General features: G+C 40.6%; 1 protein-coding gene across 1 annotated transcript; it reads left to right on the top strand.

Moving 5' to 3' along the window:
• The first annotated feature begins 16,564 nt into the window (after positions 1-16,564).
• Positions 16,565-17,117, top strand: LOC133747216 (keratin-associated protein 11-1). The gene has a single exon (XM_062175484.1). It carries the CDS (start codon positions 16,600-16,602, stop codon positions 17,092-17,094), a length of 495 nt encoding a protein of 164 aa, XP_062031468.1. The 5' UTR covers positions 16,565-16,599; the 3' UTR covers positions 17,095-17,117.
• The last annotated feature ends 426 nt before the right edge of the window (positions 17,118-17,543 follow it).

Here is a 17,543-nt window from a genome sequence, read left to right on the forward strand (position 1 = left end):
TAAATTGCTTGCCCTTAAGGCATGAAAATCATTGATCCATCTCTAAGAAGTGTTAGAGCAGCACCAGATGTGGGTGGGTGGCTGAACAGTAGAAAGATTTTTCTTTTTTAATTCTCTTGGGCTGGATTCCAATGGATAATTTGAAAGTAAAAACTCTCTTATTGCCTGATTCCAGAGCCAAGAGTTTACTTTTTATCTCTCATAGTTTTTTTTTTTTTTTCTCCCTAACTCTATACTTTATCAGTGAGAGACATTTCTAATGCTCAGAAAAAAACCTGAATCAGCAATTGCCCACCTTGGTTTTGGAAATTCTCCACAAAATAATGCTGCTTTAATATCTTTTGCAAGTTTGGGTATTAGTCTCTTCTTTAAAATAATTGGGACTAAAACTGTTTGTAATGTCCAATGACAGTACGCTTTTGTGTAGAGCCTTTTATGTATGAATCACAAAGCAGTTTGCAAACAATAACTCAGTTCTCCCAGCTCCCTGGTGAGGCAGTTGCCATTAGTTCTGTTTTACAGATGGTCATGAAACAATCAGGGAGCTGCAGGGAGCAGCCTAATGTCAGGCAATGAGTCAGTGGGAAAGTTGAGGAAGGACTTTTTTAACTGACAGATAACACTGTGTGTGTCTTTATCAGGTATAACATGATAACTTAAAGCAGATAAACACTGTGAAATGGTTAAATCTAGCCAACTAGTAAATGAATTATTTCATGTATTTACAATTTTTTATAACACAACATTCACTTTCAGAATTCTTCAAAAATTGAATATAATGTAATTAACTCTATCACCACGCTGTGCAACAGATCTCCCACTTCCTACTCCTATGTAGCTGGAAATATGTATCCTTTGACCAACATCTCCCCACGACCCTTCCTCTGGCATCATCTCACCTACTCTACCCTGTGTATGTACCACATTTCTTTATTCTTTCACCTACAGATGGACACTTCAGTTGATTTTGTGTCTTGGTTAGTGTGAATAGTGCTGCAATTAAAAGGGAATGCAGGTATCATTTTGAAATACTGAGATTATTTCTTTGGGTATATACCCAGTAGTGGGATTGCTGGGTTGTATCTCAGTCCTATTTTAAATTTTTTTAGGAACCTCGGTACTGTTTTCCGCAATGGCTATTCTAATTTACGTTCCCACCAAATTATTCTCCACATCCTCCTAAATGCTTATTATCTTTTGTCTTTTTGATACATGAGCAACCAATCCAACAAGAGTGATATCTTATTGTGGTTTTGATTTGCATTCCCCTGATGATTTATGATGTTGGGTAGAGGTTCTGGCATAGTGGGTAAAGCCGCTGTTGCTTAAGGTGTTGGGCATCTCATATGGGTGCCGGTCTGAGTCCCGGCTACTTCACTTCCGATCCAGCTCCCTGCTAATGCACCTGGCAAAACAGGGGAGGATGGCTGGGACCTTCACTCCCAAGTCCCTGGGACCTTGCCACCCATGAGGGAGATCTAGAAGAAGCTCCTGGCTTTGGCCTGATGCTGTCCTGGCTCTTACAACCATTTGGAGAATGAACAAGTGAATGGAAGAGCTTTTCCCTTTCTCTCCCTCTCTCTCTTTGTAATTCTGCCTTTCAAATAATAAAAACAAAAAAAATAGAAAAATGATGTTGAACAGCTTTTCATATACCTGTTGGCCATTGGTATGTTCTTTAAATATGTATCTGTTCAGATTTGTTGCCTATTCTTAAATGTCATTTCTTTTATTTTTACTAAGTTGTTTGATTTCCTTATATGTTTTGATATTAACTCTTACTTTTTAAGATTTATTTATTTACTTGAAAGTCAGAGTTACACAGAGAGAGAGGTTTTCCATCCACTGGTTTGCACCCCAGTTGGCCGCAATGGCTGGAGCTGCGCCCATCCGAAGTCAGGAGCCAGGAGCTTCCTCCAGGTCTCCCACGCGGGTGCAGGGGCCCAAGGACTTGGACCATCTTCTGCTGCTTTCCTAGGCCATAGTAGAGAGCTGGATCGGAAACGGAGCAGCCAGGACACGAACCGGCATTCTTATGGGATGCCGGCACTGCAGGCAGCAGCTTTACCCGCTATGTCACAGTGCCAGCCCCGGATATTAACTCTTTATTAAATATACACTTTGCAAGTATTTTCCCCCCTTCTGTAAGTTGTCTATTCACTTTGTTGCTCTTTTGCTCCACAGAGATACTTCTAGTTTGAAGTAATCACAATTGTCTAATTTGGCTTTTGTTGTCTGTGCTTTTGAGATCATACCTAAAAACATCATTATCCAGACCAAAATGATAATGATTTCCTCCTTTTTTTTCTAGAATTTAAAACAATTTATGAATATTTGCGTCCTCTTTCATTCTTCATTAATATTTTATAGTTTTCACTATATATATTTCACCATGCTGTGTACATTAATTTCTAAGTATTTTTGTAGATATTATAAACTGCATTTTTCATGATTTCTTTTTCAGATAGTTTATTGTTAGTGCTTAGAAATGCTCCAAGGAAGGGCAGACATTGTTGTGCAGTGGGTTAAGTCCCCACTAAGAATGTCTGAATCCCATATTGGAGTGCCTCAGATCAGCTTCTGCTTCTGCTTCAGATCTAGCTTCCTCTTCATGCAACTGGGAGGCAACAGAGGATGGCCAAAGTACTTGAGTTCCTGCTACCTATGTGGGAGACCTGGATGGAGTTTCTGGCTCCTGCTTTGGCTTCGTCTAGCTCTGATAGTAGCAGGCATTTGAAGGACAGAGCCTGTTGATGGAAGGTCTCTTTTTCTCTCACTCTGATTCTTAAATAAATAAATAAATAAAACTTAAAGAGGGAGAAATGGTACTACTTGTCCATGATGAATTTGAATCCTACAATTTTACTGAATTTATTAGTTCAGTTTTCCTTTAGTGAAATCTTTAGTGTTTTCTATGTATAAGATCTGTAAACAGGAATGATTTAACCTCCTCTTTTATGAAATAAAGATTTATTTATTTATTTGAAAGACAGAGTGTCAGAGACAGAAAGAAATCTTCCATCTGCTGATTCACTCTCTAAATGGCTATAGCATCCCAGGCTTTGCCAGAAGCCAGGAATTCCATCATTCACTGCTTCACAGGTGAATTAGGAGGAAACTGGATTGGAAGCAGTTCAGCCAGGACTGCAACCGGAGTTCCAATGAAGATGCAAGTGTCCCAAGTAGCAGCTTTACTTATTGTACCACAGCACCTGCCTTTTCAATTTGGATGAATTTACTTCTTTTTCTTGCTTAATTGCTCTAGTAACAGTTCCAGTACTATGTTGAATAGGAGTGGTGAGAGTGGCTATTCTTGCTTTGTCTCCGATTTTAGAGGAAAAACAAGCTTTTTTCATCACTATAATATTAGTTGTGGATATGCCACATATGACCTTCATTGTGTTGAGATATATTCCTTCTATACCTAATTTGTTGCAACTTTTTTTTTTTTATTTGAAAAACAGAGTTACAGAGAGAGGTCTTCTATCCACTGGTTCACTCCCCAGATGGCTGCCACAGCTGGAGCTGTGCCAATCCAAAGCCGGGAGCCAGGAGCTTCTTCCGGGTCTCCCATGTAGGTGCAGGGGCCCAAAGACTTGGGCCATCCTCTACTACTTTCCCAGGCCACAGCAGAGAGGAGGAGCAACCGGGACTAGAACTAGTGCCCATATGGGATCCCAGCTCTTCAGACCAGGGCTTTAACCCTCTGTGCCACAGCACCAGTCCATGTTGTGACTTTTTATTGAAAAGAGATGTAAAGTGTTTTCAAATGCTTATTTTTCATCCTTTGTAGTGATCATATGGTGTTTTTTTTCCCCCTCATTCTTTTAATGGGATGTATCACATTTGCTGTCTTGCATCTGTTGAGTCATCCTTGCATTCCTGGTTTAAATTGTATTTTTTTGAAGATTTTTGCATCCATGTTGATGAGCCCTGTTTTTATTGTTGTTATGTTCTTGTATTGTTTCAGTTTCAGGATAATGTAGGCATTGTAAAAATGAGTTTGAAGGAATTTCTCTTCAATATATTAGAAGAGTTTGAGAAGAATTAGTTTGGGAATTTTCTGTCACTATTTCTATAAATAAGCTTTCTATACACTTCTCTTTTTTCATTTTCCTCAAAAACTGCTGTAGCTCAAACATTTGCTCTTTTGATACAGTCCCATAAAATCTGTAAGTAATTTTAAATTAATTTTCATTCCTTTTTACCCCCTCCCCGACTGCATATTTTCAAATAACCAATACTCAAATTTACAGATTCTTCTGTTTGGTCAAGCTGTTGTTGATGCTATCTATTGCAATTTTCATTTCATTTATTATGTTTTTCAGTTTAGTATTTCTGTATGATTAAAATTATTACAATTTCTGTTAAATGTCTTAGTCTTTATCACTTATTGGTTTCTTCATTTCTTGAATTTTTTTCAGTATTTTCTTGAATTTCACTGTTTTTGTAAAAGAATTATTTTGTATTCTTTGTCATTTTTCCATTTCTTTAAAATTATTTTTGTATTTATTTTAAGTTTATTTTCAAGATAGATAGATATAGAGATCAATCTTTCATTCACTGGTTACCTCCCTCCCCCATCCCCCATCCCCCATCCAGAAATTCTTACAGCAGCCAGGGTTGGGACAAAGCAAGGAGCCCAGAACTCAATTCAAGTTTCCCACCTGTGTGGCAAGGACCCAAGTACTTGAGTCATCACCTGCTATCTCTGAGGGTACACATAGCAGGAAACTGGGTTGGAATCAGAGGAGCCGGATTTCAAAACCAGGCACTCTGATGTGGGATGTGCATGTCTTAAGTAGTGTCTTACCCAATGAACCAAATACCTGCCCCTAAAATCCATTCCTTTAAGGTCTGTGATTGGGGTTTTATTTTTCCCTGTGTTATATCATGTTTCCCTGATTGTTCTCAATTGTGTTGGTGCTTCAATGTCTTTACATTGAAGAATAGGTAATTATTCCATTCTCTACAACCTGGATATGTCTGGGAACCCTCTTAAACAGTATGTCTGTGAGGAGAGTATGGGCAAATCATCTGTCTGATCCCTAAGCCTTTTACTACTGCAGTCATTCCAGCTGTAGGAGTACCCTCAGCCCAAACTGCCAAGGTAGATGCGCTGCCTGGCCACAGTCCAGTGACTGCTAAATCTGGTGGGCTGGTGCAGTGTTGGCACATGTCCAAAACTTAGCCCTGCTGAGGCTGGCACACCATTGTAGAGCACGTACAGCCTGCATCTCCTGAGTCCTGCCTGCCCCTCAGGGTTGTTCTCATCTCAAGTCTGCTCTTTTCAGCTGGTGATGAAGCTGGCTAAAGACTAGGGTCACCATACAGGTACTACAGATCCCCCCTTGGAGCTGGGGTGTTTCTAGAGGATCAGTCCTCAGGTACCAGTCTGGAGTCTGGATAGTTTGGATCTGTGGGATTCCCTGGTGCTAAGTTTTTCTGCGGCAGGCCCAGTGTTGGGGTCCAAGGCGAAGTCCTATGCATACTTCACTCTTTATTTACTAAGTGGTTGGTATCTCACATGTTATACTTCCTTGGATTGGGGAGAGGTGATGAGAATAATGTAAAATTGTGTTTCCATCCTTTCAATGGATCTTTTAATACAATCATGCTTTTCTCAGGTTCTGTGATCTCTCACCTGGTTTTCTTCTTGTGAAGCTATTTTCACATGAAGACAGGTATGCAAGGACAATTTCTGGAAAGTGCTATTCCAATATGTTGTTCTGCCCTTGCCATTCTTTCATTCTCATGGAACTTCTGACATACCTCTTGAATTTACAGCTTTAAGAAGGATAAAGAATTCAGAAATGAAGAGGATAATTAGAGAAGCAGTTGAGGAGCTGTGATGCAATGAGCACAATGAATAGTTCTGATCAATTATATAAGTTGTGTTTCAGCTTAAATGAATGTGAAAATACAGTATATTTTTCCTGGAATTCACTATGGCATATAACTTAGTAAGTTGACTTTGAATTTAGCATTTAGCATTTATGTTTTTATGTAAGTGGGAGGTTATAGGGCTATATGGTAATTTTTGGTGGCATCCAATGTATGATATTGATAACTAAAAAGGAGGATGCTATGTTCTTATGCTATAACAAAAATATACTTCAGTTGTAGGTGCAGTAGAAGATAAAAAAAAAATTCTAACTTACAAGTGTACTATTTAGATATGCAGCAATGTACAATTAAAAAGCAAGACTTTTGGGCCAGCGCTGTGGTATAGCGGGTAAAGCCGCCGCCTACAGTGCTAGCTTCCCTTATGGGCGCTGGTTTCAGTCCCAGCTGCATCTCTTCCAATCTAGCTCTCTAGGAAAACAGTAGAAGATGGCCCAAGTCCTTGGGCCCCTGCACCCTCATGGAAGACTCAGAAGAAGCTCCTGGCTCCTGGCTCCTAGCTTGGGATAAGCACAGCTCCAGCCATTGCAGCCATTAGGGAATGAATCATCAGATGGAAGACTCTCTCTCTCTCTCTCTCTCTGCCTCTCTGTAACTGCCTTTCTTTCTTTCTTTCTTTTTTTTTTTGACAGGCAGAGTGGACAGTGAGAGAGAGACAGAGAGAAAGGTCTTCCTTTGCCGTTGGTTCACCCCCAGTGGCCACTGTGGCTGGCACGCTGCGGCTGATGGCAGGAGCCAGGTGCTTCTCCTGGTCTCCCATGGGGTGCAGGGCCCACTGCACTCCCTGGCCACAGCAGAGAGTTGGACTGGAAGAGGGGCAACCGGGACAGAATCCGGTGCCCCGACCGGGACTAGAACCCGGTGTGCCGGCGCCACAAGGTGGAGGATTATCCTATTGAGCTGCGGCGCCGGCCCCAAAACAAGACTTTTAATAGAGGTTATTTAGTTAGTACAACCTCTGTCATATTGAAGCTATTCAGCTTGAAAGAATTAGACAAAGGAGGACTTTAATGAGCTAATGTGAGAAAGTGTTTGGTTAGTAAAACAATGTACCTCTAACTGCTGCGTGTGAAATCATTTGGTTATTTAGGGAGATAGATTGGCTCTCAGACTGAGTCTTTTTTTTTTTGAAAATTTATTTTATTTACTTGAAAGACAGAGTTACAGAGAGAGGTGGAGAAAGAGAGAGAGAGGTTTTCCAAATGCTGATTCACTCCCCCGTTGGCCGCAACAGCCAGAGCTGTGCCGATCCAAAGCCAGGAGCCAGGAGCTTCTTCCGGGTCTCCCACGTGGGTGCAGGGGTGCAGGGGCCCAAGGACTTGGGCCATCTTCTACTACTTTCCCAAGCCATAGCAGAGAGCTGGATTGGAAGTGGAGCAGCCGGGAATAGAACCGGCGCCCATATGGGATGTCGGCACTTCAGGCCAGGGCTTTAACCCACTGTGCCACAGCGCCAGTCCCATATTGAGTCTTGTGTCTGCACTTTAATAAGGGTGCCAGGGCAATCATTACAGGATCAGTCTTTGTTCTGCATGGCCTCTGAGGCTTTCAGTTGCATCAGCTCATCCAGGGTTATCAGGATCTGGGGGGACTGACTCGCATTAATCAAACTTTAAAAAAGACCGATATATAAATAAGGGGACACGGGGCCGATCCTGTGGCATAGTAGATTAATCCTCTTCCTGCAGCTCCAGCATCCTATATGGGTGCCAGTTCTAGTCCTGGCTGCTCCTCTTCTGATCCAGCTCTCTATTATGGCCTGGAAAAGCAGTAGAAGATGGCCCAAGTCCTTGGGCCCCTGCACCCACATGGGAGACCTGGAAGAAGCTCCTGGCTCCTGGCTCCAGATTGGCCCAGCTCTGGCCATTGCAGCCATTTGGGGAGTGAACCAGCGGATAGGAGACTTTTCTGTTTGTCTCTCCCTCTCACTGTCTGTAACTCCACCTCTCAAATAAATAAATAAAAATCTTTAAAAAAATAAATTAGGAGACAAATGCAATGTACATTGAAATCACGTTGGCATACTTGTGCTGAGTACTAATTGCACTTTTAAATAGCCAATTAAAAATCAATGTAATATAAGAACTCTCTTTGAATAGTCTAGTTCATGATTGGTACATTCCTTATATTTAACAAGATATATTTGTCTTGTAGATGACAAGAACATCTCTGCTTGACCTGTGGGTGCCCTACAGGTCTCTACCTTTCTGTAAAGGTAACATTATCTTTGATGCGTTTCCATTAGGTTGAAACACATGATCTCTAATAATATGTTCTTGTTCAATCTAGTCTGAAAACAAAACATTGATAAATCATTTCTTTAAAAACTTGATTATTTCTGAAGATGTCTACTCTATCTCATCTCTTTTACTTTATATTAATGCTTACTTATTCTTCTGAATTATAGCTCCAGATTCTGGAGTAATGCTAAATTTAGCATGACCATAATTCTTGTATATAATACATAATATAGTTCTTCATTCTGAAAATTCCTTTTAGGTTTTCCTAGTCATTTTTAGTTTTTTCTCTAGTGCTCAGTTTTTTTTTTTTTTAAACACATTAGATATTTTTGTACCTCTCAGAATAATACCTAAATTTAAAAGCTTCAGAACCAAAAGTTACTGTTAAGCTCACAATGGGTTTCTGGGCAAGGACAGATATGTTGGCTTATATCAGTGGGGAAAAAGAATTTTGATGCTAAGCAATTAAGTGAAAATGAAATTGGGCATCAGTCCCAGTGGATTCTTTTCATGAATGGTCAATTTATCAACACTTAGCCCTTTCGTTGCTTAGCCAAAGCAATTGCTTACTTCATGTTCACTTGATAGTTCAATATCAAAGATAGCCATTGTCAGATAAGCAAGGACAAATCAATGTTCTGTGATTAGGGTAAGACAACTGATCTTTTGTCTTGAGCTGTGATCTAGTTACCCGGAACTAAGTTTTAAGTAGGGAAAGAAACATTACCCTAAAACAAAAAAGGTGTTGATGCTCAGTTTGAGTTGTATTTTAAATAATAATAACTGTAACAGTGAGAGTCACCAACTCATAGAATATAAGATTAGGACAGAAAATGCAAGGTAGTCTAGGAGTTGGGAAAAATTCAGTATTCTCATCTTTACTACTGGTTCTTGATTTTTTATATTAATTCTATCTTCATAATTTTCAATCTACAAGTTGCTAAACAATTTCATTTCAAGTATAAGATAGCGTAGTCTCCAAAGAACAGATCTTTTCATATTGTTGACTTTCTTAGCTTCAAGTAACTCATGGGAACTCCTGTGTGTCCCACTACTTCATCTGATGTTTAAGGCCCTGAACACATATTCTCCAAAGATGGTGGATCTTCGTAGTATTTAATTAAGAAATCAAACCAGAAGAAGAGATTACCACTGGAGTGGAGTGAGGCCCAACGGGATAAGCCGCTGCTTGGGACATTCACGTCTCATATCAGAGTGCTGTTTTGAGGCCCAGATACTCTGCTTCTGATCCAGCTTCCTGCTAATACATCCTGGGAGATGGCCATTGATGGCTCTCATGCTTTGGTACCTGCCACCATTGTGAAAGACTTGGGTATAGTTCTTTGGCCTGGCCCAGCCCTGATTTTTGAGGCATTTGAGAAGTGAATAAGCAGATGGAAGATTCTCTCTCTCTCTCCCTAGCTCTGCCTTTCAAGTACATGAAAATAATAAACAAATAAACATTTAAAAATTACCAGTGAGTGGCTTAAATACCTTGAAGGTACTGAGAATTTTCTTCTTTGGCCAGGTTTATTCTATCTGGGGCATGAGCCCTTATATGAGTGTCTGGTATCCCACATCAAAGGACATGTGGAGGACATCCTGTTGGTATCTCTAATGCCTGGAAGAATCCCCTTCACAGAATCCTTAGACAATGAGCTCTCTGTTTACTCAAAGCATTTCAAAAAATATAGAGTGTGAAATTCATATTTTCTGAGAGTAAACCAAACCCAACTCTGGGATTCCTAATCTGGAATCCTGGCAATTTTGGAAATGACGGTAAATCTGATTTCATGGCTAAAACAATATTTGCAGTCCTTCCTCTTCATCTAGAATTCTTGTCATTTTCCTACCAAGAAATGCAGTCTTTTTCACCTTCTCTTGAACATGGAAAGAGGTTGGTGAAATTGATGTTGCAGGACTTCTGAGCCTAGGTGTCTCTTCCAGTTCTGTCTTAGAGCCAGCCTCGGTGTTTAAGAATCCTGGCCAAATGGAGAGGCTACACATAGGTATCGGGGCTGACAGCGAGCAGGAACTGTCAATAAAGTGACTAAATTTGCCTTTAGACACTCACAGCCTCCTGCTTCTTTATTGATCCCATACATCCTACAGCAGAGACAAACTGGGTTTGTTGTATTCTGTCCAAATTCCTGAGCCACAGAATCCATGAGCAAAATAAGTGGTTATTTTAAGTTTCTAAATTTTGTAGTGATTTATTATGGATTAATTCATTAGCAGAAGAGAGAATTGAGTACTTGGAGTACACAGGTGTATGTCAATGTGAGTGGGTGGTAAGTGGGTATATTCTCTAAGTTAAAAGGAGTTTTAAAAATTTGCTAAAGCACTCTAAATATTTACTATTTATATAATCCATTTAAGCACGATTAATGCCATTTAAGCATTTATTAAATCATCGCCATGATTTTTATTGTTGTATTTTTGCCATACTTTAGATCAATCTCACTATCACTCATTATTTATATGTTATTTATTTTATATAAACTTTTAATACCTTTGTATTAACACACTTCCTAAATAAAAATCTTGCTTAAGCTTCATTTTATGTAATAATATCCATGAAATTATGGCTTGGATAAATCAGCTCTATTTTGCTTAGGGTCTGTACATTTTCTATCTAAAATGCTTTCCTATTCCACGGTTGCTACATATCTCATTTGGAAAAAATTGTCCTTTAATTTTGGAAAACAGCTGTGACATGAAGTCAAGAATAAAATTATCTTCCAATCCTTTTGGGTGGGATATCAACATTTAAGTATCAGCCTATGTCAAGGAAAAAACTGTGTGTGATTTGGAAGTTTTAAAATATGCCTACAAATAGTTGTTTTAATGATGTGTAGTTTCCTATCAAAATATTACTGATGCTCAGCTGGTGTACAAATCTTTCTCTTGGATTTCGTGCAGAGGGTTATGTAGGTCTTTTAGGAACTTTGAACTAAGAATGCTGTTATTTCTAATTCCTTCAAATTAGAAAGTCTTGGAACATGGCATCTCAATCTAAGTTTTCCTAAAAGCAGAGCTGAAGACAGTTTGAGAATTTTATTCCAGGGAATGCAGCACAGGGTGAATGAAATAGAGAAATAAGGGAAGTTCCCCCTGCCTCCTCCCCACCCCCACCCCTGCAAAATATCAGCAAGTTGGCCATGATTGCAAGCAACTTATGCATGACCTGTGGGATTTCTGGAGTGAGTTTCAGAACCCATCTATCTGGAGCTGAAAATTGGAAGCATTTTCCTGCTGGTTTACATTTTGTGTTGTCCAAGTGAGGCCCCACTTCTGCAGCACTTACATGAATAGTGGAGAGCAAGCCAGCCTGCCCCTCCCTAGCCTGGCACCAGAGAGGATCTCTTGAGAGGATCTCTCAAGAAGTATGTTAAGGACTCCAAAGTGATGGGAACCTTGTTTGGTCGCCACCACCAAGAAGCTGGGCTACCCTTGTGCATAAGGCTGCAGCTGCAAATGGGTTGAGACAACGTTGAAGCCTGATACAGCTGGCAAGGCGCTCCCTTTGTGGGACTTGGTCTTTCATCAACCACCTGAGAAAACTGTAGTAGAGGATTTTAAGTTCAGCTCTGGTAGTCTAATTCTCAATTTTAGGTAGTGCTGCCTGATGCTTCATTTCTATTCCTCTGGATCGGCAGTTCAGGCCAAGAAGAATTTTGTTGGAAGGGCAGAAACACACATCAGCTAGGTAATGCTAAGAGAAGGTTTATATACTCTTCCTGTCTCCTACATAGCTTCTAGTAACCTTACCCTACTGAGTACTTACTAGCCCCCAAATAACTCTGAGTCAGAGAAGGTTGATACATTTTGCTGATGTGGCACCTGCTCGCTTAGGCCCTATACATAAACATTACACATGTCTGATCACAAATGGGTCTGCCTATTTTACATGGAAAACCAGGATTGGAGCACCTGTCAAATACACATGGGCTTTCCCATGTGAATTTGTGACAACAAACTTGGGATTCTACTCACCTTTCCTTTCTTGACAGCACCTTGATTTTGATACCCAACGAAGGCTCACCTGAAAACTTAGATGAATTTGGAAATAAGCATCGAGAGAGAGGTTGGTTCTATTTAGGAGTTTTCAACCTTGACACCCCAAATGAGCATTTATTTTTACACAAGTCATACAGCCAGCCATTGCTATTTTCAAGTTCTATAAGAAACAACGTTTGCTGGTTTTTGCTTGCTTCTTTTCACCTTCTGCTTTCTGTGCTACATTCTTCCAAGACCAAAAGATTCAGCTCGTCTTAGGATTGCTGCTTTTTGAAAAGAAGTTGGAAAATGAATTTCAGTTCAGTTTTGTGGTGCAAATCACTTGGGCTTCAGTACTTTATAGGTTAATAAAGATTCTGGAGATTCAACCTAGAGGCCTTGTGTAAAGTTGGGAGAAAAAAAAGCAGAACAATTCAACCAAGATGCATTTACATTTTACAATAACCGTTGTGCTCTGTACTTAAACTTCTGAGTTTCTCTTTGATGTTTCTTAAGAGATGATGAATAGCTGCAATTTGAGAGCATGATCATTCTGAAAAAGTGCAAAATGACAGAATTCCATTATATATTTATTAATTTTTGTACAAGTTTACTCTTCTTCCCTTTGGTGAGGCTAAGTGATTTGCTCTGAACTGGAATTGTTCAGTGTTATCACCAATGTTGGGATGAAAAATACTCTTTCTGCATATCAAACCTTTAGTGCCCACACCTGCTTCACTCATTTTACTCTCAGATGCTTAGCCTTGTAAGTGATTGCTGTGATTCAGTTTGGAGCGAAAGAATTGCTCATTTCCAGCCTGGGATAATTATTGTATAGGACTTAGATTGTCCTATACAAATAAGAGCCAATTATCCAACAGTGATGAAGATAATGGCTACTAGTCCTCTGATCCCTCCTCATCTGCTCTCATCAAATCTCTCCTCACTTCACGCTCTGCAGACCTGGGAATAATCTTCGTAATTCCATTTGCAGAGAGGAAGTTTCATATCCCACAGAACTATGTAGTAGTAGTGGTTGGCTGGTCATCTATTTTTGTTACATTCCAATGAAAGGATGATTTATTAATTACACTTCATGACATTGTTGAATTAAAATTGTATTTTGTTCAAGCTTCACATGATTGCCAATGTGTGTTTTTTCTTTAGCACTTCCCAGTGTATCCAAATAAAGAATAAAATGCTTGTGTCTAAAAGTAGAAGGTAGGATGGTACTGAGTAGCTTCCCTAAGTATACCCTGGATAGTGTAATTTCAAAGAATAGCAGAGAAGTGAATTGATTTTTCAGGTCTAGGTGGCAAAAACTTCCTGAATAAAAGTTTCACATTCTGAAATCATTTTTTGACTGATATTTCAGAAATGGTCTACTTCCAATCACAATGTAGGCCAAATCAGTACTTTCATTTAGTAATTAAAATCTAAGGGATCTATTAACAGATTGCCTACTATTTAACACCTGCCAAATGGCAGATTGTCTAGAAATCGGGTAAGACTGAAAAATCCGTTCACATCTCTGTTATCCTCTCACGATTTGCTGCATGTACAACCATTATAAGTAATTGTAATTTCCTGTTGTAGTTCAAGCTACTGATGGCTCCCTGTTATTACTGCTTTATTTGGAGCAAACTTTCATCTTATTCTAATGAAGCAAAAATTGTCCAGTCTTATGCAGAATGATGATATATATGAAGCATAAGGAAAGGAATGTTTGTAACTTGCATTTAATTTATTTATTCATTTGAAAGGCAGAGAGAAAGCAAGAGAGATGAGAGAGGGAGAGAGAGAGAGAGAGAGAGAGAGAGCGAGCTTCCAATCCACTGTTTCACTCCTAAAATGCCCCTTAGAGCCAAGTCCAGGCCAGGCTGAAGCCAGGGGCCCAGAACTCTATCCAGGTTTCCCATGTGGGTGGGCAGGGACCAAGTCCTTATGTCATCTGCTGCTTTCCCAGGCACATCATCAGGGAGCTAGAAAGGGAATTGAACAAAAAGGGTCCAAATCTGTTCTCTGATATGGAAAGCCAGTGTTGTAGGTGGTGACAATCTGCTGTGCCACGAAGTGGTCCTGCTATTTTATTTATTTAGTTTGTTTTCATTGTTAAGTAGCTGATGAATTTGGAAGAGAAATGAAGACCATATCCATCACAATGTCATCAACGAAGCAGGAATTGAAATTTTTAAAAAAATAGATCCCTGTTCACAGTTTAGTGAAGGTGTGTCATCATGTTGAAAGCATTCTCATCATGGGTTGGCTGCTCACAGGTACTGTTTTATTTGAAACTCAACTTAGTCAAATATGAACTGCATGACCTCAGCGAGCCACTCAACCTCTTTGAACTTCAGGGCCTTTGTGTGACACGAAGCCTACTCTGTGGCCTTGCTGTAGGGACTCAAAGAGACAGGGTCTGCAAAGCCTCAAACTGCATGCCTGGAAAAGAGAGGTGTGCTCAAAAAGCATCCATTTCCTTTTCCTGAAGCTGATGGAGATATTTTGTAGGATCTTTTAATCTGTAATTTCGAACTTTCAATGGAAAAGAGGAATCAGGACAGAAGAATGATACAAATGTCTGCCGCTCCAGGAATGGTGCAATGGAGACTAAAAGATTTTCCTGGCACCCTATTACTGACTTCATTTTTTGGCACTTATGCCACTGAGTGTAACTCTTTGATAGTAGCCTGCAGATCTGTGGCCAGTAGAAGCCTGTAAACTACTCATGCATTTTAAAACAGACAAGCCAGGCCCAGTGACCAGGGACTCTAATCTTCAAACACTAAGTAACACTAACTAGGACATTCTCTGTGGTGGGAAAAACGTAGTCACAACATTGTGGAAAGTAGTCATCTCATAAATTTCACACTATTCCTGAGAACACACTGCGAGTCACTGAGGGAGTGGCAAGATGCTGGGGGCTGATCCCTGGGAACTGTAATAGAGCTCCCCACACAGCCTCCTCCTGTTTGGATGTGTCATTCACCCCCAATTAGATGAATGATGCTATTGCAAGGGGACTTCTGATGAGTTCTGACATAAAGCTGTTTGCTTTGTGGATGTTTACAACAGCCTTCCTATAGCCCTCAAATACATGTAAATCCATTAGTGTGCCCATGCCCTGCCCCATGTAAGCCAGTTTATGAAATGAATCAGATCTTACAGCTGTTTTGAGGTAGAAATACCCTGAACACTTACCCTGTGTTGAATGTATGTATATTGCCAGAGTTGAAGCAGTTCTTTTACCTGTGTACAGGGGTATCGTTTCAGAATGGAATATATTGTTGTGAGATGAAATCAAGAAGAATGCCATGCTTATAGTTTTGCCACGCATAGAAAGAATTATTAAATGTTACAGCATAGTCTTCACCCATCCATAATTACACAGCATTGATCAAGTTTTGTAGACTCATATTCTCCCCTCTCCTTCTCTGATAGAGAAAATGACCTTGAAGAGTGTTTAGTTCATCCATGATTAAAATGCATTTTGTCCAAATGTATTTGTGTGAAGGTAAATATCTTCTGTGTGTATTGGGCAAATTGGGAGAAAGATACAGCAACTTCAAATTAACATTATAATCATTTAAAAGTTAAGCCTGTTCCACTAGCATGCTAATGAGGCCCATGAGTCATCATTATCCATTGTTGTTAGATTAAATATTTTTACAAATAAAGATCATCCAATTTATTTATTTATAAAGGGTCTTTGGCTACAAGTGCTGTTGTTTTTAATTAGCTTCTAATTTGTTTTGTTGCATGAACATGGAGGGAGTCCCAGTGCCCTTCTACCTTTCCATGGGCATCTTAATTTGGTCAGCTGGTGATTTTGAGAGTCAGCTCCTGCTTTGGATGCAAGACTTTGTATTCTTTTTCCTGGCAGGTCTTGCCATTGTCACCTTGAAACATATTCAAGGAAGCACCACCCACCTTCCCTACCAGAAGACCCGTTAGCTATGGAAGAGTGACTGATTAAGTGATGCTTAAAACAGATTAACTGCCAATGACAAACCAAACAGAGTGTGAGCTTGTAATCAGCCCTGGTCAGAAGGGAGAGAGTGTGGGATGGATGTGGCGTGTCTGGTGTTGTGATCAGAATGACACTCATCGTCTGCAGGCATGATGAATGACAGATGCCGTGTGGGCTGGGATGACCAATAGCTTTGAAGCTGTCAACCAACCTTCTTAATCCAGACTAAGTACAGTGCAGAAGACTTATGACTTAGTTACCAAACTACTAAACTTTCTTTACGAGGAGGAGGGCTTCTCAAGAGACAATTAACTTGAGATTCACAAGCTGTTCTAAGACAAGCTATTGTGAGCCAAAGAAGCCAGGGAGACCAAGGAGGGAGCCCCACCCACCTGCAAGGATATATAAAAGCTCTGGAGCCTGAAGTGGCACTCACAACTTGGGAGCTAACTTCACTGAAGTACCTTCAGCCCTCTCTCTGGCATCATGTCCTTCAACTGCTCCACAAGAAATTGCTCTTCCAGGCCGGTCGGAGGAAGGTACACTGTCCCCGTGGCCCCAGCTGCCATGTCTTCAACCCTTGAAGGCGACTGCCTGAGTAGCATCTATTTGCCCAGCTCCTTCCAAACTGGCTCTTGGCTCCTGGACCACTGTCAGGAGTCCAACTGCGAGCCTACTGTCTGCCAGCCTACTTGTTTCCAGCGAACTTCTTGCATCTCCAGCCCTGCGCAGGTAACTTGCTCGCGACAAACTACCTGTGTCTCCAATCCCTGCTCAACTGCCAGCAGCCGGCCATTCAGCTTTGTCTCAAGTGGCTGTCAGCCCGTGGGAGGCATCTCCAGTGTCTGCCAACCAGTGGGCAGCATCTCGACTGTCTGCCAACCAGTGGGAGGAGTCTCTTCTGTCTGCCAACCAGCCTGTGGGTACTCCCGGACGTACCAGCAGTCTTCCTGTGTGTCCAGCTGCCGAAGAACTTGCTAAGTGTGTAGGAGCCAGTGAGTCAAGACTCCGTGACCTGCCAGCTATGCTTCCAGGATTGTCCAGCATGCTGCCTGAAAACTCTTCATTGCTAAACACTATACTGACTGCCTGATTGCTGGCTGTTAGCCATGCACAAGCCGCCTTTGGCATGCTCAAAATTTTCTAGCCAGCACCAAGCTTATTTTAAGGGTTGGTCACTGGTGCTATGTAGTCTCTGGATGTTTCCAGAAGCTTTTCTATTCATGCCCCAGGCTCTGATAATTTTGTCATGTTTTGACCTTGCTGCTGAATCTCCTGACCTCTGCTTTTGTGTCTCTGAAAGAGGGAGCTTGTCTCACTATGTATTTCTCAATAAACCTGCATTAGTTGGCATTGCAAGTATGTCTCCACAGAGTCCTTTGTTTGCAAGGTTTTTTTGCAGTCTGGGAGTCATTTTATGCTGATCAAGG

This window comes from Lepus europaeus, chromosome 2 (genome assembly GCF_033115175.1).
Source record: "Lepus europaeus isolate LE1 chromosome 2, mLepTim1.pri, whole genome shotgun sequence".
Lineage (NCBI taxonomy): Eukaryota > Metazoa > Chordata > Mammalia > Lagomorpha > Leporidae > Lepus > Lepus europaeus.